The 24314-nt window shown below is 41.6% G+C and overlaps 1 protein-coding gene across 2 annotated transcripts in view; it reads right to left on the reverse strand.

Moving 5' to 3' along the window:
* Positions 1-279: 279 nt before the first annotated feature.
* Positions 280-24314, reverse strand: part of MEI4 (meiotic double-stranded break formation protein 4) — a 145403-nt gene continuing 121368 nt past the window's right edge. For both annotated transcript variants that reach the window (XM_077306299.1, XM_077306289.1), the window contains exon 5: positions 280-2650. In XM_077306299.1, the coding sequence (XP_077162414.1) occupies positions 2375-2650 (276 nt within the window). In that variant the 3' untranslated portion in view covers positions 280-2374. The remainder of the gene's footprint in view (positions 2651-24314) is intronic.

Here is a 24314-nt window from a genome sequence, read left to right on the forward strand (position 1 = left end):
CTGTTTATTTTGTCACGGCAGTAATTTGACGACGACTGAGAATTAGTCAGAGATGTGGTTTGCATCAAAAGGTGAACCCATGACAGACTGCCTTTATATAAAAAACATAATAAATTGTGCCTAATTATTATATCATTCTGAGAAAGACTACTCCAAAAATAGAGCATTTCCCAGAACAATATTCACTGATAAATAATCCCAGGTTCTTTTTCTTTGCCTACCGCCAGGTGTTTTAAAGAACAATTCTTTATCTTGTACTTAAATTGGAAGAGAAACGATTATTCAATGTTTCAGTTACTTACTTTGGTAAGCAAAAATGTTTTATTTAACATATTTTGTAATGCATAATGAAGAGGTAATTTTAACATAAATTATACAACATAAATTAACACCTATGAAGGAATCATGTTTTACCCAACAATTTTCCAATTATACTGCTGTAACAAAAGCAATACCATTTGTAGGATTGACTGTTGATTAAGAAATTGAACTGGCATTGGCAGTACTTCTGGATGGTATTTGAGTGCATTTAAGATGAATAAAAGGTGGCATCTAAAATTATGAATTATATGACAACAAAGAGCTATTCAAGGGCTTCATTCATTCTTGCAACATACCATGTATATGTACATTGATATTGAAGAATACCTAGTTATATGGTATATTTTGTGTGAAAATTTCTAAGGAGATCAATGGGATGATACAAATATTTGTCAAATCTGTTCCACTATACGTGTATCTGTGAGAAAAGTGCTTCAGTTCAGTGGCTGATGTTCAGGTAAGAGATTGTTTTTCTACAAAGACGGTTTATAGTGGCAAATCTCTGTATAAAAGTTTCATGCAGAACTGGTCAAATGTGGATGTGCAAAATTTGAATAATATGTTTATTTTCAAAATTATATACTGCAATTCTCTACAGACCAGTGGTACCTGCAGTGGTGTATAACACAAAAAGGACAGTGTAATTCATAATAAAAAGAACCAACAATTCAAAATAAACCACAATACAAACAACAGTTTGCATTAAAAGTTAGTCTGAAAGATGCACAAAAATTACATTGGTAGAAAGAACTAGGACTAATCATCCTCAACCAGCATATGCTTCTCTGAAAAGCAGGTTTTAACCAGGCACCAACATGTTAAACTAAGTTAGAGAACAACAGCACCTTAAGAGACTGTTCCATGCACTTTGCGTGATCTGCATAGTGGCAGGTCTCATGATGACTTCACTGAATCCTGAAAGCCACTTCAGACACTGTCACAGCAGTTAAGCTTCCTCTCAGGCTGCTTGGTTAACATTTCTAATGAACATTTCTGTCCTGGGCCAAACTACTGGACCCCCCCCCCCCAATAACTGGTTCAATTGGCCTTTGCAGCAGCTGTACTCAAAAAGTTGTAACTGATATAATGGGGTGGATTGTTCCATCACTGTCACTCCAATGAGAAAAGTCTGAAGCCTTCCTCCAACTTCCATTGAAAGAAATATCATTGCGCAGCAGAATAACAAATGTAACGGCAATGGTAGGATGACCATTGGTGGAAACCAACATTTTATCAAAATCTTTGTTTTCACATTAGCATGGTTCAGGTGGATGGATGGGAGAATGAGGAATTGCAACTGCTTTATTCATCACTTACTGTTGCCATCTGCTGCTAACTGCAGAAAGACTGAAGATATATCACATCAGTCACCTCGCGGAAGATGCTAGTGTAAACAGAAATCATGGGCTCTTGGATAACAATGTATTTATGTATCTGTGACTACCACAGGTTTCAAGGGGACATATTTGGGTACCTTTCCATCTAGGAATGCAGTTTCTGAGTCAGTCACAAGACATATAGCCTAATTGACAAACTGCCTAGGTACTGAACAGTCCTACTAATATCTATCTAATGTAACAGATACTTAGTACTTTCTAGGTGCAGATTGTTTATATCTATTTTCCCTGAAAAAGGTTGGGTACTCCATTGAAAAACAAATACATTCAAAATAACCACAAAATTACTACTAAAAGAATATTTACTACTAAATGGCTTGCTTTGTCAGTCGTTTTACAATTTAGATCTTAATTTTGTGCACCTTGTTAAATTTTATTTTAATTATTGTTTTAATTTGTAATGCCAGAGATAATTTTGCTTATTTTAAATATCAAAAGAAACAAAACTTAACTAAGAGTCCTGTCATGCCAACATACTCCTGAGAGCTGTCACTATGAAATTGCTTACACTTTTGCAAGCAATTTTTGATACCAGAAGAGGAAGTTGGATGATGACTGTTGCAATAGTATTTCATGCTCGTTCTGATGACATATTTCCTTTCTGTGTGCTCAGTCCCGGCTCTTTCTCTGTGCTCTAATTTATTAGCAATAATTTATTACTCTGAAGCAGGCCCATTTATTTCACCAGCAGTTTGTATTTCTGCTGCATTCAAAAGACTACCTATTCGCCATAAATAAACACAAAACAAGGGGAGCTCATCTGAGAGATGAAAAATAGCTTGATCAAGGTTCTGCAGAAACCTCCGTCTCTCTTCTTCATCACAGATGGAACTAGCAGCATTTTCTTGTCTGGTTCCTCTTTCAAGAAGCTGTTCCAAACTTCTACACAGAAAGAAAATATTTTCATACCGAATAGCATGCTTGGCTTGAGCCTAAAAAGAAAGAAAAAATAGACGAGAGAACATCATCAGCACAAATACTACAGTAAACTTAAATTGCTTAGACTAAAAACTTCACCAGCTCAAGTCTGCAACCACATAATTCCATTCACCATTACTCTCAGTTGAGTTCCAGGAGCCATTGATGGAATGAGGGAATAGAGCGGGATAGGAATGTCAGGAATTTTCTCAGTTAATTTCCTTGAGAAAAATGTTCACCCCAGATGTAATTTGCTCTTATAAAATAACAATATATTTTTTAAATAATTTAAAAAATATTTTTAATCCACCTGCCCAGTACTGCTGAGGACAGGTAACATTTCATACAATATCATATACAAAAGTTCAGGACAGTATTAGTTTACATGCCCCAAACTAATATTTCCATATGGGGGATTTGGCATCAGAGAGGACTGGTGGTGAGGCCAGAATGTATTGGTAATTGTTATTTTGGGCCTGGACCATAAACCAGGGTGCCTTACAGGCCCTGTGGAACTGGTTAAGGTCCCACAGGGCCCCAATCTCCCTCAGGAGCACATTATACCATCAAGGCCAATCTCACCTCCTTTGGGATGGGGGTCCTTTGATGGTGTATATTAACTTTGTGGGGCAACTGGGAAATGACATAGAAAGTAATTTGCCATTGTCCCAGTCTTCAGGGTCTTGCAGCGGCCTGATGCTAGGTCTGAAACTAGTAAATAATTAAAGCTTTAACAACAATAAAAAATGCTGAACAGCATATGATAATGCTCTGGGCAATTTTCAGTTGGTTTCTGGTTTGTTGTATGGCCAGTCAGCAAAAAAGCTCCAGAGTTTTCTCAACTCTTAATTTTTGCCTGGACGGGCAGTTTCTATTGTCATCCAGATCAAAAAAACAAATTTAAGAACAGGACTTGTCTAATTTTTGCTATTTATGGGGTGTCCCCCTCATTTTATAGGGAACTTCCTGTCGTTTGCTTTGGCCTGCTCTGTTGAATTTCCACAGGCTTGGATTAAAGGTAAAGGTAAAGGTATCCCCTGTGCAAGCACCAAGTCATGTCTGACCCTTGGGGTGACGCTCTCTAGCGTTTTCATGGCAGACTCAATACGGGGTGGTTTGCCAGTGCCTTCCCCAGTCATTACCGTTTACCCCCCAGCAAGCTGGGTACTCATTTTACCGACCTCGGAAGGATGGAAGGCTGAGTCAACCTTGAGCCGGCTGCTGGGATTGAACTCCCAGGCTCATGGGCAGAGCTTTCAGACTGCATGTCTGCTGCCTTACCACTCTGTGCCACAAGAGGCTCTTACGCTGGAGGCTTGGATTACTGTTCAGTTATTCAGGGAATCTGTGTTCGCCTAAACTTTCTAAAAGCTGTTTTAGCCTTGTGAGCTTATATGAGTTCTTTGTACCATTGATGGTAAGAACCAGATTTGACACACCATGATAGCAGTCCTTTAAAGAAATGCAAACTGCCAATAACAGAATTAGAACATTCATAAAATTGGTGTAGCCATTGTTCTTGCTGTAGCCATTGTTCAAAATAATTCTTCACTCATTTCTTTAAGCACCCCTCCTTTAACTAGCATGAAAACGAGTCCGTTAGGAGTCATTACTTTTTGCTTCAGACACATTTTGTTTGTGATCTCTGAGCACCACAAGCTACACTGGTATTTCTGTTAAAACCATCTTCAAAGGGTATTGGAAAACTGCCCTGACCCTTCGGGGAAGGTGGCATATAAAAATAAATAAATAAATAAATAAATAAATAAATAAATAAATAAATAAATAAATAAATAAATAAATAAATAAATAAATAATAAAAAGACCCCTGTTCTTCTAACCGATCAAACTGCTTTCCCCTTCCAAAATTAACACATGTTTGTTGCCAAGAAATGGGAAAATGAAACTTTCCAGCTTCTGGAAGAACTTAATGCATATGAAAGGACCTTTGGGTCAGAAGGTTGTCCTGGGTTTCAGACTTTGTGGAGAAAGTAGCTATCATAAGACGATAAATAAATGAAGTCTTAACGACTAATAAACATAGACATGGATTTCTGTAGGACTGCACATTCTTCATCTGATGAATGAATTAATCACTGAAGTTAATGTGTTTGCTGTTTACCAATTTACTGCTAATCTACTATCTCCTTATATCCGTACTCTAATTATTCCTATTTCATTGTCTGAGGAAGTATGCATGCACATGTGGAATAAAACTTTATTGGTCTTAAATGAGCCAATGGACTCAAATTTTGTTCTTGAAGGTAATGTGTGTTAGAAGGCCTAAAACTAACAAGACAGATCTAGAGCCATTTTTCTTGATAAAAGCTATTTAGACGTTGACTAGGACTTGAGATCAAGATGTCTGCAAAGTTTGATGTTTAGCACTTGCAAACAAACCACTTGAGATACACATACAACAGTCTTTATTTTTTGTTCATTCTTTCTTTTGATTTGTATCCCTTCACTCTCTTTACATAGAACCAGTTACAGAACCAGTTACATAGAAACAACCCATCTATAAAAATCCAATAAAACCCCTTATAATAAACATAAAACTCAAGACAGTGGCATAGCCCACATTCCTCCTCAGTCTTCAGCCAATTGCCATAGGTTCATATGATGGTACAATGTCGGCTGGAGGAGGGACCCCAGTTGTTCCTGACCCTGGCCTCAACCAAAGACCTAGTGGAAGGCCTCTGTTTTACAGGCCCTGTAGAACTTAGGCAGCTCCGTCAGGGCCCTCAGCTCTTCTGGGAACTCATTCCACCAGGTTGGGACCAGGACCGAAAAGGCACTGGCCCAAGTCAAGGCCAGGCATGCTTCCCTGGGGCGAGGGACCATGAGCATATTAGCACCTGCAGAGCAAAGAACCCCAAGGGGGACATAAGGAGAAAAGTAGTTCCTCAGATAGACAGGGCACAAGCCACAACTGGCCTTAAAGGTTAATACCAAAACCTTGAATCTGATCTGAGCCACAACTGGCAACCAATACAGCTGCCTCAGCACAGACTGGATATGGGCCTACAAAATGTGCTTGTGAGGACCGTAGCAGCTGTGTTTTAAACCAGCTGTAATTTCCAGGTCAAAGACAAGGGCAGGCCCACATAGAGTGAGTTACAGAAGTCTAATCTGGAGGTGACCGTTGCATGGATCACTGTAGCCAAACAGTCCAAGTGTGGGTTGAGTATTAATAGAGTTGCCTGGTTAAGGTGGTAAAATGCCATGTGGGCTACACCTATGACCTGGGCCTCCATTGAAAAGGCGTCATCCATGATCACACCCAAATTCCTGGCCGAGGCACCAATATTAAACTGCACTCCAGCCATGGGTGGTAAACGCGCTTTCTGTCTTGCTGCCTTTGGTCTTGGAGGGGTTGAGTTTCAGGCAGTTTTGCTCTAGCCACCCAGTGACTGCTTCCAAAGATCTGGCGAACAGGGGAGTCCGGGTGGCCGTCCATGAGGAGATAAGAGCTGGGTATCATCCACATACTAGTGACAGCCCAGCCCATAACTCCAAACCAGCTGGCACCAAAGGGTGCATAAAGATGTTAAATAGTGTGGAGGAGAGTACCAGTCTCTGTGGGAGCCCACAAGGTAGTCGATAGGGATGCGATAACTCCTCCCCCACAGCCACCCTGTGTCTGGTTCCAGAGAATGGAGTGCAGCCATTGAAGGGGTGTCCCTCAAATCCTGGCCCTGGTGAGGCAGTAGGCAAATAACTCATGGTCAACCATGTGAAATGTGGCCAACAGGTCAAGTAATACGAGAATGACTGATCTACCTCAATCCAGCTGGCATCAGAGGTCATCCATCAAGGCGACCAACAGTATCTCCACCCCGTGTCTAGGAGAGAAGCCTGAGTGGTAAGGGTCAAGTCCTAAAGTTTCATCCCCCTTATATCCCCAGTATACTAGGGAGCCAGCTTGAGATGAGGAAGGAGATGGCGCTGCGGGGCCATCTTGTCAATGGTGGCCATCAAATGGGACTACCAGTCCCTCACTAGTGCTGCCAGCAAGTCACCGGGAGGTATCGGGTCCCGCAGAGCATTCAGGAATCCAGTCAGATCCATAAGTTTCCACAGGCCCCGTTGCCCATCACGGATATGGCCCACCCCTACCCCCCTTGGCCTTTTATTTATATGCTCCCACGGAGTGGTTACAGATATTTTAAAATGGTATCATCACTATATATTCTATATATTCAGTTCATACTGCTATTTCTGTAAATACCTCTGTGCACACATTCTCAATGCTGAAGACCACAAAGAAGTTCTTCTGGTGGGGACTGTTTACTGTGTGCAATGTCAATGAAATGTCAGGTCAAAGAGTTTTTTCCTTTCTAGTCCACAAAGCTATCTCAAAGCAACCAGAGTGTACTAACTCTCTGAGATGATAAACATTATGGAGCATCCTTAATCCTTAAATGTGATAAGGTACAAATATTTACCATTCTTATGTAGTAAAGGAGACTTTTCAGGCCTGAAAGCAGTTCAACTAGTTTAGTTTATATATATTTTGTTTCATTAATATTTACTTTGTAACATTTCTTCACTCTGGGAAAATTGTACCCCCCCTGCTCCCCATCAAACAACAAGCAGGAACTTTAGCAAATAAACCGAGTGAACATTACTTATGGTGTTTGCTTACTGATGATCAACATTTGTTTTCTAAATTTTGAAGTGCTTCATCTGTTACCTCATAAAAGAACTGGTTTAGACAGATTCTCTGCAGGGTATAAAGACAAGATTAAATAAGATGAAGTATCTGGTAAATATTTCACCCAGATTTTCAGTCAGAATTGAAACCTACTGGTAACAACGTATATTGTAAAATAATATTGGCTAAAGCAGCCAAGAGAACTGCAGTGAAATCTATAAGAAGACAATGCCACTTTATCTTGTGTTGGATATCACATTAAGGCTACTTCAAATTGCTCCAAGTAGCAGCTGTCATGCAGCAATCTCTTCCTATTAAAAAGCGTTTCATACAAACCAGGCCATCCTGTTCATACTACAACATGTCTTGTTTAGCCAATTGTGAGCCCAGGGGGACTGAGGCATGTGGTTTGGAGAAATTACAACCACAGCTTTTACGGGATACAACTGAAGGAGCTTTGGTACAGCATGGGGATGGATCTAGCATGGTGGCACATGGGTTACCCAACTTGCACCTGATAACTCTACCCCAGCTCACCTGCTGGGAGATGTGACCATGGAGTTGCAAGGCCCAGGATGCATGCTCAGAGGAGTTGCAAAACACGATAGCTGCAGACCGCCCCCCCCCCCAGAAGACATGTGGTCAGTGCAGAGTACCCTGAACTGCCTTCTTTGCCTTGCCTTCACTCCAAGCTATAACGGTGGCACATGTGGAGTCCATATTATAATTGCAGAAGGGTAAAAAAAAAAACTGCCACAGTGGACTAATGTACACAAATGGCTTATTGCCTGTGTCACTATTGAGTTTTTGCTTCCAGATTTTGGGTCCCCTACCCAAGGCGATTTTCAGTTCCCCCTCAATCATGTGCATACTCACATGCTCCCTCCTAAAAGAGGGAAGAGTGTGCAACTCCTTTGAGTTTTTTTTATGCCCCAGAAGGGTGAACAAACCATACTATAGACCAGGATTTCTTAACCAGGATTTTGTGAAACCCTGCGGTTTCTTGATGGCCCTGGAAGGGTTTCCTGAATAGGTGTGAGTTCATATATTTTTAAATTGGTTAAACATTTGTCAAGTGATATGATCGTATATGGTCATGTAGACCTGCCCACTCCCAAAATGGCCAATGATGGGTCTAGAGAGGATGGGAAGGGGAGGGGCCTCAGGCGTTTATGCACACAGTTATGCTTCCCAATCATATTCTGCACAGTTTCTTGAGGTCTAAAGAATGTTTAAGGGAATTCTCAATGGTAAAAAAGGCTGCTCTATATCATCCATCCTTCCAAGTGGGGAATCAGATAATATTCCAGAGTCCCTGCGACATTATGTTTGGGAGAATATAAATGTTCTGACTGAACTATTAGTACAAGAAAATTATTAACAGAGTACTACAAACCAGATCTAGGTGCACCAAGCAAAATAAACAAAAGGAGATTTACTAACTAGGTACTTGGCATATCTGATCTATGTTAGTTGATTGTGACCCCCCCCCCTCCTTATGCGCACATGCAAACATCTTCAGTATCATTCCCTCTTGTCATCCTTCATAGGAAACACACAGGAGAGATAGTTCCCCAATGGACTCAGCAACATCCTCTTCCAATGAACATGCAAAACAAAGGAACAATTTGGGTACCAGGTCTTAAGCCCACCAGAACATGGTCCATTCGATCAAGAGATGTTAAAATAGTGTGTTTACCCTGTTGGTTGGAACAGGGAAAAGCACCTTTCCCACATTATCCTTGTAAGAGAACAGTGTGCCCTTCCATCATCACAGCACATAAGTGTCACAGCATCTCTTGCCCCTCGGCTTCTTATTCATCACACAGTTATGTAACAGATGGTGCATATGCGAAAAGAATGAACAGCATTCTGTGCTTCTCAGAAGTTGGTATGTGACCTGAATGACCAGAAACTCAGTAAATTATTTAGTTTCTGAACTAGGAAAAATAAACTGCACACTTTAATGACCAGATGGTTACTGTGCAAGTTGTTCATAGAATCATAGAGTTGGAAGAGACCTCCAGGGTCATCTGGTCCAACCCCCTGCAGAATGGGGGGCACTGTGCTAGAAGACAAACTCCAGGTAACACTGAGACAATCCAATCAGGAGCTTGCCTTACAAATGAGTGAGGGTTCAAATGAGGGTTCAACCTTGTAAATATGGGGGTATGTTCATAGGAAAATATGATAAAGAATGTGGCAAGAGGCTACTGAACTAGAAACATGCTCATACAAAGAATGAGAGAAGACAATCACTATCTGAATGCCAGGATACAATTGGACATGCATATCAAGGAACTCCAAGTTCAACAGCAAATACTAGAACTCGTGGACTTTATATGCATTTCAGACAGTCAAGGAATGTGACTGGCCTTTAACGGAGCCCACAGACTGGCCCACTCCTAAAGTCTCAAGTCAGATAGCAATTGGCTAGATTTCAATCCTTCATTTACATACTGTCTTGTTTCATAGAATGTCCACATACATAACACCTTAATTAGAGAATCTCCACCTATTTTGCAGAAACTACTGAAATTGCTTTCTTCTAGTAATAAACCAGATTGAGCTTTTTGCATGTACTATGAAAAGTGTTATGAAGATCTGTATCTGGGAGAACTTGTTAGAATCACATACTGAAGATTCAGGGATGGCAGACAACAATAAGCAATTGCATTTCACTACCTTTGAGATTATGAGAAATTTCAGATCCATTTGCCATATAACTAAAATGTTAGTCTGGATTAGATTATTCTTTTCCCACCTTTCTTCCAGCACTCAACGGGGACAGATACTGTGTGTTCTTACCTCAGTCAATGGTAACCAGTCCTGGCCCTGAGATGTCTAGATATCCAAGGGCTGGAGCAAAATCTGAGTTATGTACTCAACTGTACTAAAATCCATCCATCAAATGCAGGATGATCTTAGCTCACTGGGCCCTCAAACTGCCTTGAGCCCTGGACATATTGTATCCCTCCCCCCCCCCCCAAGTCTGCCTTTCTTACAGAGATTCAAGGCAGGCTAAGAATAAAAGCAAAATAGTTATACAGCCTAAGACATCCAATGAACAATGCTATAAACTAGAATGTGAACAACTGTTTAAAGCAAGGTATACGTACAAACAGTATAGAGAGCGGAAGCAGAGCAGAGAGCGGAAATGCAAAGGTATAGAAAAATGCAGGAAAAGCAGAACAGTACCTAGAATAATAATTGTAATGGACTATAATCCTGATCCATTACAAATGTGCCCTCCTGTTCTGCTATAATGCTAATCTGTTTCACATAATATATTTCTGGTAAGGCCTTGGAGGAGGAGCGTGTTTCATGGCTTAATTGCCACTCAGCACTTAACTCTGGGCAGTTGTCCCGCCCCTGAGTGTGTCTACCTCCAACCAGCTTGCCTGTCTGTCCAGCAGCCAGCCAATCACCTTCCATCTCCTCAAACCCCCCTCCTCCTTCCACTTCCCTCCGAGGTTCAGAGGCTACAGACAATTACTGTAAATCATTGGTTTTTATTGTCATTTTATGGTTTTAGGGGACGGGGTTATGTAAGCCGCCTCAAGCCTTGGGGGGAGGCGGGGTATAAATATAAATATAATAATAATAATAATAGTAACAATAATAATAATAACAATAACAATAACAATAACAACAACAACAACAACAATAATAATAATAATAATCCCTGCTGCGTGAGAGCTGCCCTGACGGTGAGTTCCCTTCCCAGGGGCCTCCAGCCTGCAGCTTTTCCAGGTCCTCGGAGGAGGGAGAGGCCATTCACAGAGTTCTTCCACACTAGTCTTTTCATAAAGATGTTCTCTCAAACATTTTGCACATTCTGCAGAACAACAGACATGTGGGGCCTCCCTTACCTCCTCAGGGTGTGTGAAAATGGGCAGTAGCTGCCAATCATACCCATTTAACACATTTATTCACAAAAGGAGATATGTAATATTTTGCAGCAGTAAATGGTTATTTCCACCCTAGTATAAGCATACAGTATTTCTTTTTCAAAATGCTGGCCACCTAGTTATTGTTTCAATCACTGTTCTCATCTAGATGCTCAAAATTGCTCCTGTATAATCCATTTTGTCTGGGGAATCAAAACACCATGGAGATTTTTCTGCCTCTCTGATCTGGGCTGGTTAGCAAGTATATTATCCATTTAATGGAGGGGAGGGGTAATATGAAATCAGAGTAATCAAAACAAAGAATTTTTCTACAGTACCCTGCCTAATGTTTTGGGGTTCCCCCCATTTCTGGCCTGACAGAGAAATAAAGGGTAAGCTAAAACAAAATTTCACCTTAAATCTGTTTTATTTGTTTTGGATGAGAGTTTGGCGAAGTATGCAAAATTGGATTTCCCCCTTAGTGTTAATTGAACATCTCTATCTTGGACACAGATCGGCAAAGTTACAGGCTCTGATGCCTATTTGAAACAAGGAACTTTTTTTAAAAAAAAGAGAAACACCCAAATACCCAAAGGGCAAGGTGGAAAAATTTAACTTGATGTCAATTAAATCAAGCTGTGCTGCTCTCTCATCTAGTTCAAGCAGACATTCTGCAGAGCAAAACTCTCTGGAGAATAAACCTTGAGAGCATGAAGAATCAAATTCTGAACAGAGTATTAGGATTCTAAGTTGAAATGACGGTCGTCCAAATAGGAGATATATGGAAAATAAAAAAAATAAAAGGATAATTCCTCAGGGGTATAGCAGCCTATGCAGCTATACTCAACATAGTAGCTCAAACTGAGAACCATTTTGCCATGTGAAATATGCAAGCAATTACTTCTTTTACTTCAAAAGGACATTGATGGAAATGCAAAGATTTCCCCCGCCCAGTGCAATTTCAAACCTAAATTGATCTGGCTTCCGATATGAAATAAAACCTCTTTCCTCCACTGCTTCTTCACTAATTGCTTCATTGCTGATATTGTAACTTTCAAAGACTTATATTTGCATACTTTTCATATTGAACTATCACAAAAGTGAAAATACATGATACACTGAGAGGGTCAAATGCATTATATCCTTGTAGAATTTTTGGTTGGAAATATTTTCCTCACCCCTGCAGCTCTAATTGCAGAATACAGTAGTTTGGGTATTAAAGTAAAATTCTCCTTGCCTTCTTTTGAGAGTGGTTAAATGTTTCTATCTAGCTATTTTGGGGGGAATCCGATTCACAATAACATGCATTGCAATGTTGAGAAGAAACAGCAAAACTCTTCTGATGCAATTAATTTGAAGACCTGAAGTTTTACATTAAGAAATAATCTGAAGCAAAAATCCATTCTGATTGGACCTTTATCTGGCAGTATGCATAATGAAGCAGCTCAACAGCTTTTTCCTTTTAAGTCTTTTTAAGCTGCACCTTGTAAACAAAGTTTCCAAAATAAATAGAAGTTTTCTTTCTGCAAAGTATGATATAACATAACAATCCCCTTATGTAATATAAAACAGGCAATGTGAGCTTTCACAAAAACACAAACCCTACCCGTCAAATATGTGTTATGTAGGGGTTGAAAAATAACCCACAAGGACCAACAATGTGCTTAATATTGGTACATATTTTAAAAGTTTCTTTTGTTTTCTGAGACCTGGGGTTCAAAGTCTGGTAATTCTGAAATTATGAAAGAGGAGATCAGCCCTGACTGCTCTTTAGAAGGCCAGATCCTGAAGATGAAACTCAAATACTTTGGCCACCTCATGAGAAGGAAGGACTCCCTGGAGAAGAGCCTAATACTGGGAGCAATTGAGGGTCAAAAGAAGAAGGGGACAACAGAGAATGAGGTGGCTGGATGGAGTCACTGAAGCAGTTGGTGAGAACTTAAATGGACTCCGGGTAATGGTAGAGGACAAGAAGGCCTGGAGGATCATTGTCCATGGGTTCGCGATGGGTCGGACACGACTTCGCACCTAACAACAACAACAAATTATGAAACACTCACTTCTGCCACAAACATGGTTTTACTTGGCGATTTCTGGAATCTGGAACTGGACTTGGGTTGATGAATTAATTTTTTCACAGACATCCAACTTAGTGCAGAATTAAAAATAATAAACCTCAACCTGTCACATCTCACAAGCAATCCACAGGCAGTGTTTGCTGTTGTTCTGTCATACAACATGGTACATGAACAGGCACAGTAAGAGAGTTTGTTAACAAGGTTGTTTTTACATAATATTTGTTTCTACAGAATCTATGCTGTAGTCCATGGCTGTCTTACAGAATGGATAAGATAGTCATGGACTACAACATGGACTGTGCAAGATAGTCAGGGACTGCTAAGAACATGCAAACAGGTTAGCAAAAATTTTAAAGAGATACTGGGAGTTTATTTACCTAGAATTAATTCAGTGCTTACAAAAAGTAGTTTTGTCCCATAATTAACTTGAAAATGACAGCATACCTAATGACTAAATATGTATAAATTGTCAGGCTCTCTTTCCTAATTATACATTGGCATTACCAGTCACAGTTTATTATGACTTAGAATTTTAATTCAAGCTAGTTTCAGAGGGTAGACATGTTGGTCTACAGTAGAATGGCTAGGTACAAGTAGCACCTTAGAGACCAATAAGAATTTTGGAGAGTAAGCTTTTGCGAGTCAGAACGCCTTTCTTTAGTCACCACTATGGGACTCCACTAGTAGCCATTTTAAGCCAAAAATGGAATGTTTACAGTAAAACAGTTTAATATGACATGATTTAAAATGATTTTTCTATTCGTTGGGTATATAAGTAAGAACTCTTTCAACCTGATTATTTGAATGACATCACATGCATACTGAAGGAAAAAGATATTATAAACCATACATCAATACAGCATACCCCACTGTATTTTTCCTGAATGACAGAAAAAATGTGTACAAAAACTCTTAAAGGAAGACCGAATAATTCAAACCCATTAAGAAGGTATGGCTGACTTAATTTTATTCTTATCAAAATTATAAAACTACAGAAAATGCCAGAGAACAGTACATAAACAATTCATCATCAATGCAGAAAATAAATTTCAGATATACACGTGGTATTTAACAAACTCTTTACTATCATCCAGGCAAGGTCTGATGTGATGGACAGCACTTAGAAAATGAGGTTCTGAGTGCTGAAACAGCAGCAATGAGTGAAGAGTTAAAAATCCTCACTAGGTATAATGAACCAGGGCTACAGATTGTTCTGAGCCTTGTGATTGGCTGGCCACAGCTGATGGGAGTAGATAGACTGGGGTCATAAGAATACAGATATAAGGAGAAAGGATCTTATGATCCCTGTTCCATTGTCTGAGGAAGTGTGCATGCACATGAAAGCTCACACCTTGAATAAATCTTTGTTGGTCTTAAAGGTGCCACTGGACTCAAATTTTGTTGTGCTACTTCAGACCAACACAGCTATCCACTTGACTCTAACATCTGAAAGAAAAGCCTAAGAACATATGAAAAGGCTGTAATTAAGAACTAGAAGCTATGATTACTAATTTGTATAAACAAAACTGATTCCTCAATTCCAAAAATCCCTTCTCTCTTTGTCAATAAAATCTTTAGACAGTTTTGTTACTAAACATGCTTCAGTGCCATTCTGACAAAGTGTTGTTTTTTTTAAAAAGAAAGGATAGCTCTACACCTTCCCAAAAGATTCCAAAGCTGAATAAAGCCAAAATGATTTAATAGTGACAGGATGGGACAGTGAGCTTCATTATTTTAACAAAGAAAACCACACTATTAAGGCAGCTTTGTCCCTGAGGGACTGCCTACCCCTATGCAATTTAGTTATGAAAGGCACCAAGGTATAACAGAAGATTTAGGTCCAAACAAGTCAAGGTGTTCCTGAATCTACATTGGGGACATGCTGGGATTCTGGAGCAGTGAGTTCACACTGAGGAACTCCTTATATCAGCACTGCAGGAGCCCAATTGTGGTTGAGATTACGGATCAACAATTCCGTTTGGATAAACTGAAACGTACCCAAATCAATGCTGATTCGGGTATGTTTCAGGCCTATCTGAACTGAATTGCCCATCCCTGTACTTTAAACCAGCCAAATTATGATTTGCCGATTTGGCTACAATTCAGTCAGTTTAACAGTAAGGTCGGGGGGGGGGGGGGCAGAACATGCCAAACAGCTGTCCGTTGGCTGAGAAGTTGGGGAGAGCAATTTAAGGGGCATGCCAAGCATCTGAACATGACAGATCAGCTGCTTGGTGTGCCTTTTAAATGCATTCTAACCCTCAGTCTTCTCAGGTGCTGCCTGGGAAGGTGTGTGTGGGGGGGGGAGGGAATGTGCCATGCAGCTGGTGTGTCATGAACAGCTACTTGGTGTGATCTGTAAATGCCTCCCCCCCCCCCGCCCCCCAGCCTTCTCAGGCAGTGGAGATGAACTTTCTGAGGGAGGGGGAAGAGAGGGATGTGCTCAGAACCCTCCCGATACTTTTCAGATTTGGCCGAATCCAAACCAGTGAAGGGTGATTCTGGTGATTTGGATTCTGCCTGGTTTAATCTGAAATGGTCTGAATTTGTTTCCTGTTCACATGCCTAGTTGGGATGATTGCAGCATGGGGAAGGAGGGGCTTCTGCATACCCCTATGCTGTTTTTCTGACCTGTAATGGTGATGGGGAGCAAATGACCAAAGAACCCTGTCAGAGCTCGGTCAGCTTTCTCAAGGAACAGACTTGACATTAGCAGCAAAGGCAGTTTACTGAGTTAGCAATATGAAGCTCATGATTATTCTTGCTGAAACAGCTATACACTGATCAATATAACTCCCCAAAACCCACTTTAGACATGCAGAGAAATTCTCCAATTAGGAAAAGTGTGTAAATTAGTCCTGTACCCAGGTACACATTACATTATTCTGGAAAGGCTGCCCCAAGACCAGCCTCACTGATAATGTCCATGCTCCCTCTCCCATGGTTCCACACAGTCTATACCAGAGGTAGTCAAACTGCGGCCCTCCAGATGTCCATGGACTACAGTTCCCATGAGCCCCTGCCAGCATTCGCAGGCAGGGGCTCATGGGAATTGTAGTCATGGACATCTGGAGGGCCGCAGTTTGACTACCCCTGGTCTATACCATTAGCAATTAGGCTACACAAGATATTCAGCAGATGCAAAGCAATAGACAGTTTCACTCAGTTAAACTTTCCCAGGCCTGACAGGCGGAAGGGCCCCCTCTCACCCATTCACAGTTGACAATACAATGATAGCAGGCACTGACAGGTGGCTATTGATATCATACTGATACCCAACAAATAACAATACCAAATTACTATGGCAGAAAGCTGGCAAACATACAGATCCTGACAAATGCTTCCTGCTGCCAGTTTTGGATGGGAAAAATAGTCTGTAGGGCCTCTTTGCACAGGTTGTCAGTCAATTCGGTACCTTGGCTTAGAGGTTTAGATGCAAAGGGCTAACTAAAATTGTCTGTTGTAGTAAATAGGAATGAGTTACTATTTCCTTCCTTGGGTTTATGTGAGATATGTTCCCAGTAAACAGTGTCCAGTGTGAAGGCGCAAAAACCGGTAAGTAAAGATTATTATTACATTTAGTGTTGAGCACATAAAACACACAGAAAAAAGATTCAAAAGTTAATGTATTCTAGTACTTGATTTTTTCCCCTTCAGTATGACAGATGCCACTGGCTATTCTACTGGATCAGTGTTTTCCATTTCTTCTACATATTGCTTAATGTTTTCAGTTACCAGTACATGTTATTGCTTTTAACTTAATCACCTGAGTTATTTTTTAGTATTAGAACACACTGAAATATAGCTAATCTGTGTTTTAACCATTTTGTTTTAATTATGAACAGTGAATAATACCAAATAATATTTCCTTAATAGTGGTTGTTGTTGTTATGTGCGAAGTCGTGTCCGACCCATCGTAACCCCAGGGACAATGATCCTCCAGGCCTTCCTGTCCTCTACCATTCCCCGGAGTCCATTTAAGTTTGCACCTACTGCTTCAGTGACTCCATCCAGCCACCTCATTCTCTGTCGTCCCCTTCTTCTTTTGCCCTCGATCGCTCCCAGCATTAGGCTCTTCTCCAGGGAGTCCTTCCTTCTCATGAGGTGGCCGAAATATTTGAGTTTCATCTTCAGGATCTGGCCTTCTAAAGAGCAGTCAGGGCTGATCTCCTCTAGGACTGACCGGTTTGTTCGCCTTGCAGTCCAAGGGACTCGCAAGAGTCTTCTCCAGCACCAGAGTTCAAAAGCCTCAATTCTTTGATGCTCGGCCTTCCTTATGGTCCAACTCTCGCAGCCATACATTGCAACTGGGAAGACCATAGCCTTGACTAAACGCACTTTTGTTGGCAGGGTGATGTCTCTGCTTTTTAGGATGCTGTCTAGATTTGCCATAGCTTTCCTCCCCAGGAGCAAGCGTCTTATAATTTCTTTGCTGCAGTCCCCATCTGCAGTGATCTTGGAGCCCAGGAAAATAAAATCTGTCACTATCTCCATTTCTTCCCCTTCTATTTGCCAGGAATTGAGAGGGCCGGATGCCATGATCTTTGTTTTAATAGTGGTAGTGGTATTTAAATAAGTGGTTGTATTTAAAGAAGATTTGGTTCTTATATGCTGGTTTTCTCTACCCGAAGGAGTCTCAAAGAGGCTTACAGTCGCCTTCCCTTTCCTCTCCCCACAACAGACACCCTGTGAGGTGGGTGAGGCTGAGAGAGCCCTGATATCACTGCTCAGTCAGAACAGCTTTATCAGCGCCATGGCAAGCTCAAGGTCACCCAACTAGCTGCATGTGGGGGAGCACGGAATCAAACCAGGTTTGCCAGATTAGAAGTCCGTGCTTCTTACCACTACACTAAGCTGGATTTAGGATGATTTTTCTCATTTATTCTTAAAGAAAATGTTATATTCCAGATTTAAGACCAAGTCATCAATTGAGAATAGTAATATTTAGCATTTATTAATGTACAAGTTAAAAGTTCTGTGTGAAAAAGAACCATAACTGCAACATCAGCAGGCATCCTGTGTTATAATTACTTACATTTCAGAATGATTAATATATTGTGAATGTAAAAGTCTTCAAAACAATTAGTCTTGCATCCCAGAGCTACAAAAATAACTGCTAATAAATTCAGCAATGAAATTCATCTTGAAAATTTATTTTCTATAACCTCCAAAAATGTCTAAGAAAGTTAACTAAATTGTGGTTTGGAGTCTGCAATTTACTACAAAGTGTCAAAAATTGTTACCATATTTTAGTACAACTGAATGCTTAAGTACCCCTCTCTTTGCATGTTTTGGCCCTATGATGGCCCCCACCCACTTCCCTCTCTCAAAGGCAAAATTTTCCCTCCACTCTCCTGTTTCTTTTCTGCAGCTTCAGTTCTTTGCTGAAGAACCCTTTTGGCAGTATGATAATTTGGCTGTTGGTGCAGCCTAGAAACCTGAAGAGAGAATCAGGAGCTCACTTTAACTTCCATAGCTTAATGGCATTTGAGGCATTTTGAAATTAAAGAATAATAAAATACTAGTGCCCTACCTGTCCCCTGACCACTTGGCTACAGTGATCCATGCGACAGTCACCTCCAGAATAGATTTCTGTAACTCGCTCTACGCTGGCCTACCCTTGTCTCTGATCCGGAAGCTGCTCGGGTCCTCACTGGTACACCTTGGAGGGCCCATATCCAGCCTGTGCTGAGGCAGCTGCATTGGTTGCCAATTGCTGCCCGGATCAGGTTCAAGGTTCTGGTTTTGACCTTTAAGGCTATACGCAGGTTGGGACCCACATACCTGCCTACCGCCCTATATCCCCTGCAGGGCTTTACGCTCAGCGGGGGAGAATGTCCTGATTGTTCCTGGCCCTAGAGAAGCACGCCTGGCCTCGACCAGGGCCAGGGCCTTTTTGGTCATGGCCCCTACCTAGTGGAACGAGCTCCCGGGTGAGCTGCGGGCCCTGCAGGATTTACCAGCTTTCCGCAGGGCCTGCAAGACGGAGCTCTTCCGCCAGGTTTCTGGTTGAGGCCGGGGTCAGCGAATGAGTGCCAGCATTCCCCCCCCCCCCTGGACCTAGTAAGTTTGATCTCCTCCTCACCCTCCCTGCCGCTCTGATAGCAGGGGATAGGAATAATGAGAGCTTCCGCCATATTGGGATTGTTTTTAAAGTCTTTTAATGGGTATTTTAATGGGGACAAGACTATTGTGAACCGCCTACGGGGAGTGGTGAAAAATAAATCTAAATAATAATAATAATAATAATAATAATAATAATAATAATAATAATAATAAATGCACAAACTCTCATTCTTAAGCTTTTCACAGTAACAATTCTCTACATGGAGAACCTTTTCTTCTAGTGTTTTTCCCAAACTCTAAAGTACACTTGTTTTGAGTAATCTCTAACACTTTTCTGAAGCCCCTTACACTCTTTCCAGTTCCCAACCAGTACTCATATTGAATTTTTAACTGACTCTGAAGATCTCTAAATGCAGTTTCAAACCACATAAGATGAGGTATCTCTGCACTCTTGAAAGCTAATTCCCTATTTAACTGGTAGGGAATTTTCTTCTCTCTCTAGAAAAACTATCCCCTTTCCTAGGCCTAAATGAGAATCTATGTTTCCCAAACTTCTTTGCCAATTTGCCCACAGTTCTCTGTCAGTGTTAAACTCCTCTCAGCTAAAGTTCACTTTCTCCAGTCAAGGAAGAAATCTGACTGTTAGTACTCAATTAAGTCAAATCCTCAGCATGCAGTTTTCTCAAGGCTTTCTCAGCGCAGCTGAAGCTAACCAATCAGATTGCTTGGATACGATACGATACGATACCCTTTATTGTATGTAGCCAAAGGCCATTACAAAACACAATTAAAACAATATGGCACAAATATAAATAAATAAAACAATATTTCTCCAATATTGTGTACCTAAAATTGTAAACATGGACTACTAAGTTACAATAAAAGGGATAAAATGGTGTATCAAGGTGGAGGCTCCTGTAAAAATGCATTAGCTCGGATCTTTCTGGCAGCCAGAGCAATAAGTGCCACCCTATATGGGATATAGGGGTTGACATCTGACAACAGATAGGTGACTTTGTTAAAATCAGAAATAGGGTGTGAGTTTGGTAATAACTTGGCAAGGAATTTGCCCCTGGGTTCGGAGTACAGGGGACAAGCCAAAACATAGTGGGGCAGGTCCTCCACGAATGGATTTCCACATATACACAGGCGTTGGGCTGTGGGTATTCGGAGATATCGCCCAGAGAGCATGGCTGATGGCATCATTTCAAACAGCAAAGATGTTAGGGCCATTCTAAGATTACGTGTTGTTATATTTACCAATATGATGCTCTAGAATGGTCTTTTTTAATTGTTTTATACCATGAGGCTGATTGTGATAGCTGAATTGAAGAGTGGTCAATCAGTGAGTCAGCATTGAACACCCAATCACGTAAATAGGAAATATTGGCTGATGTATGCAGTAAGTCATCTGGTATGGTATAGCGTAAAAAAATGGAGCTAAAAAAATCAGACCGAGTCCTGTCTTTGCTCAATAAGAGCTTAAAACTTTGATGGCTTAAATAGATTGCTTGGAGCGGCCTATCACAGTTGGACAGATTAAGTGTGTACCAGAAACCGATTTGTGCTTTTCTGGCATGGGTTCAAGTCTAAATGTGACAGTCACCCTAAAGGTAAAAGATAGATCCCTGTTTGCAAATGTCAATTCAACATGAAACACATCAACTGTGCTTCTAGCTGCATTTAATTATTCCATGATTTCACATCAAACAACTTAAAACAACTGTGGAGAATACATTTAGGGAATGGTTTATAAAATCTCAGCTTTACAGAGTTCAAAACTGTTAGGAAACGTCTCTTCTAATGTAACTACACAGGGGCCCTTCCAGTTACAACAAATGGACTTGTTAAGGCACACGTATATGAGGAACCGCCTATCGCCACAGGGCCTTATGCTCTGCGGGGGCTAACCTATTGGTCATTCCCAGTCCCAAGGAAGCTCGCCTGGCCTCGACCAGGGCCAGGGCCTTTTCGGTCCTGGCCCCAGCCTGGGGGAATGAGCTTCCGGAAGAGCTGCGGGCCCTGCGGGAACTGTCATCATTCCACGGGGCCTGCAAGACGGAGCTCTTCTGCCAGGCTTTCAGTTCCACTCTACTGTATAAACGATTTCTTTACAAAATTCGCAACACAGCATTTGATGCCAGGCAGAGTATTGTACATTTTATAAGAAGAAATCACATAGAAACAGGGGCTAGATTAGAGTCTGCAACCTGGATGAGTCTATGGGCATGTCTGCAATTTTGAAAAAGGGTAAAAGACATCAGAGCAGGATTAATCCTGACTCAGGAAACATAATAGATGCTGGAGTGTCCAAAGGTGTCAGTGTCAGGGCTCCCTGTACATTATTTATTTAGCCATCCACTTGTATGCCTCCTTTTCCAGAGGGCGTAGGGCAGCTCACAACAGTTATAAATTACATAAAATCATATAAAATCAATTTAAAAATTCATTTAAAATTATTAACATTAAAAGCTAGTTTCAAAGTTTCAGATAGGCTGCCTCTTTCTCTTTTGCAAGAGAGGCACAAAGAGCATCCATATCGTTTGTGGCAGATGGAAGGAGTCTCAAAGCGGCTTACAATTGCCTTCCCTTCCTCTCCCCACAACAGACACCCTGTGGGGTAGGTGGGGTTGAGAGAGCTCTAAGAGGACTGCTCTATGAGAACAGCTCATGTCTAGCCCAAGGTCACCCAGCTGATTGCATGTAGAGGAGTGGGGAATCACTGGCTCTCAAAGGTGTAACTAGATGCTCACTGAATAGTACTAAATGATGATGCTTTATGCACATTTTTTGTTTCCTGGATTGCTTCACAGCTGCACAGTTGGACTTGTGCCCTGCATGGGTCCTGGTGGGAGAGCTTTTCTTTTTACACAGTTTATCAAGGTTGAACCACTTGAAGAAATAAATCTCCTTGAAGAAGACATTGCTTTGGTAATATCCTGCTGCCAAAAAGAGATAAGTGAATTAAGAACCAAAACGTTAAGGGAATCAGAATACAGACCCCCCCCCCCATAGTTCTATACATAAACTTGAAGTATAAACATTGCCAAATATACATTTATAGGTCCAAGTAATAGCTTCAATTCAGAATAAAATTGTGAATTGTTAATCTCAGAGTCCATTATTGACCTTGACAAAATGCATTTTGGCCAGTTGCCCTTCCTCAGTAGTCATACAATATTGTTGCAGAGTGGCTCCAGGCATTACAACAATACAGTTATTCCTTAAACTTAGGCTAAGGCGAGATTGTTTTATAATCACTATCTGTGACCTCCTAAGAGATATAAATCAGAGGCCTGATTACTTGATGCCATGGTCAGGTAGTTGCAATTCCCTTTAATAATAGTTCAATTGTATGCCTCTCTCTCCTGGTCAAATTATTTTTAGATGCAGTCTGGAGTCACTAGTAACTATTTTTGTATATTTAGTAATATTTATGCTTCAAGTTTATACACAGAACTGTTCGACCCTTTTATTCTGACTTCTTTAACCTTTTGGTTCCTTGGGTTAAATTCCTCCCTTTCCTTTGCCATTTGTTATACAAAAAAAGAGAGAGAAAACAACAAAAAGATAATGCCACGCATCACACCATGCTGCTGGAAAAAAACAGCCTTCTATCCACTAGAAGTGCTGGAGGATGAATATGGCCGAATATGGCTGGAGGATGAATATGGCAGGGGCGCAAACGCGCGTTTGCGGCAGTCCGCGAATGCGCGTTTGTGCCGCCGCCATGCCGGCGGCCGCGGCTTCCCCTCCCGACCCCTCCGGGCTGTGAGCAAATCGGCCGCTAAAGCGGCCGATTAGCTTGCGGCTCGGCAAGCTTCTCTTCCCTCCCCTCCCAAAGTGAGAAGCTTGCCAGGCCGCGAGCTAATCGGCCGATTTGCTTTGGTGGCCAATTTGCTCGCAGCTTGGCGAGCTTCTCGCTTCGGGGGGGGAGGGAAGAAGGAGCCACGGCCCGGTACCGAGGCCTTCGCAGCCCGGTGCCGGGCCACGGCGCGCGAGTTGGGGACCACTGCTCTGGGGAACACATTGCAGCAGAACACAGCTCTGGTACTGAAATGTTTCCCCCATGGAGACACAGTAAACTGTGGAGCCTTCTGCTCTGCACCACTGCACCAGCAGCAGCCTGCCATGGCTGCTGCTGTGTGGAATGGCCCGCATGCATTGATTAATCCATAGAACCGACACTAAACTAAGGATATCTTGCATTTCTAGGCTGTGGCAATGTAGTAATGTTCCAGAACCTTAGGCATTCTGAATTATCAGCAAAGGGCTACAAACCCTAGGGCCATTCTGCAGGGGGGAAAAAGCCTTACGCCAGCGCAATGGTGTAACGCTAAAAAACCTGTGCCTCCCAGAATTCTTCACCTGCTGGCTCCTCTGCTGTTGTCTCACGCATCCTGGCATTTCGTATGCCTGCTTGAAATGGCGGAAGAGCGGAATGTGCTAGACACACTCCTCTCTTCCGCCTGTCAATCAAGACAGGTGGCCAATTACCTTTCTCCCTCTTTTAAAGGGACCACGATGCTCACTTTAAAAAAGAGAGAGAATTATTGTTTTAAACACATATACTTTTATTCATGGATGCATAGGGCTCCTTTCACTGCAGTCCCTCTTGCAATCCTGAGCCTTGAAGCTTAACAAAAAAAAATGGAGGAGAGGCAATTTGGAGGGGAGGAGGCATGATTTATCGGCAAAGTGGTGGGGAAAAGTTTATTTTGTGCTCTGCCTGAGCTCCAGGCAGTTGTTCCAGGCAGTTTTTAAAAAAGAAAGCCCCATTTCGGGTTAAGAGAGAGGGAGGCGGGCTCAAGGGCGGACTGAGCTGGAAATTTTGCTACTTCAGCTACTTTGGTAATGCACGTGTCTTGTGCGAGTGTCTTGCTGGCTGCTCCATCCTGCTAGCACTACATGGCAGGGGCAATTCGGTTTCGCGGTTTCCCATGCAAGCACTTTAAAATGGAGCTTGTAGCTCCATTTTCGCAGATGT

This window comes from Paroedura picta, chromosome 1 (genome assembly GCF_049243985.1).
Source record: "Paroedura picta isolate Pp20150507F chromosome 1, Ppicta_v3.0, whole genome shotgun sequence".
Lineage (NCBI taxonomy): Eukaryota > Metazoa > Chordata > Lepidosauria > Squamata > Gekkonidae > Paroedura > Paroedura picta.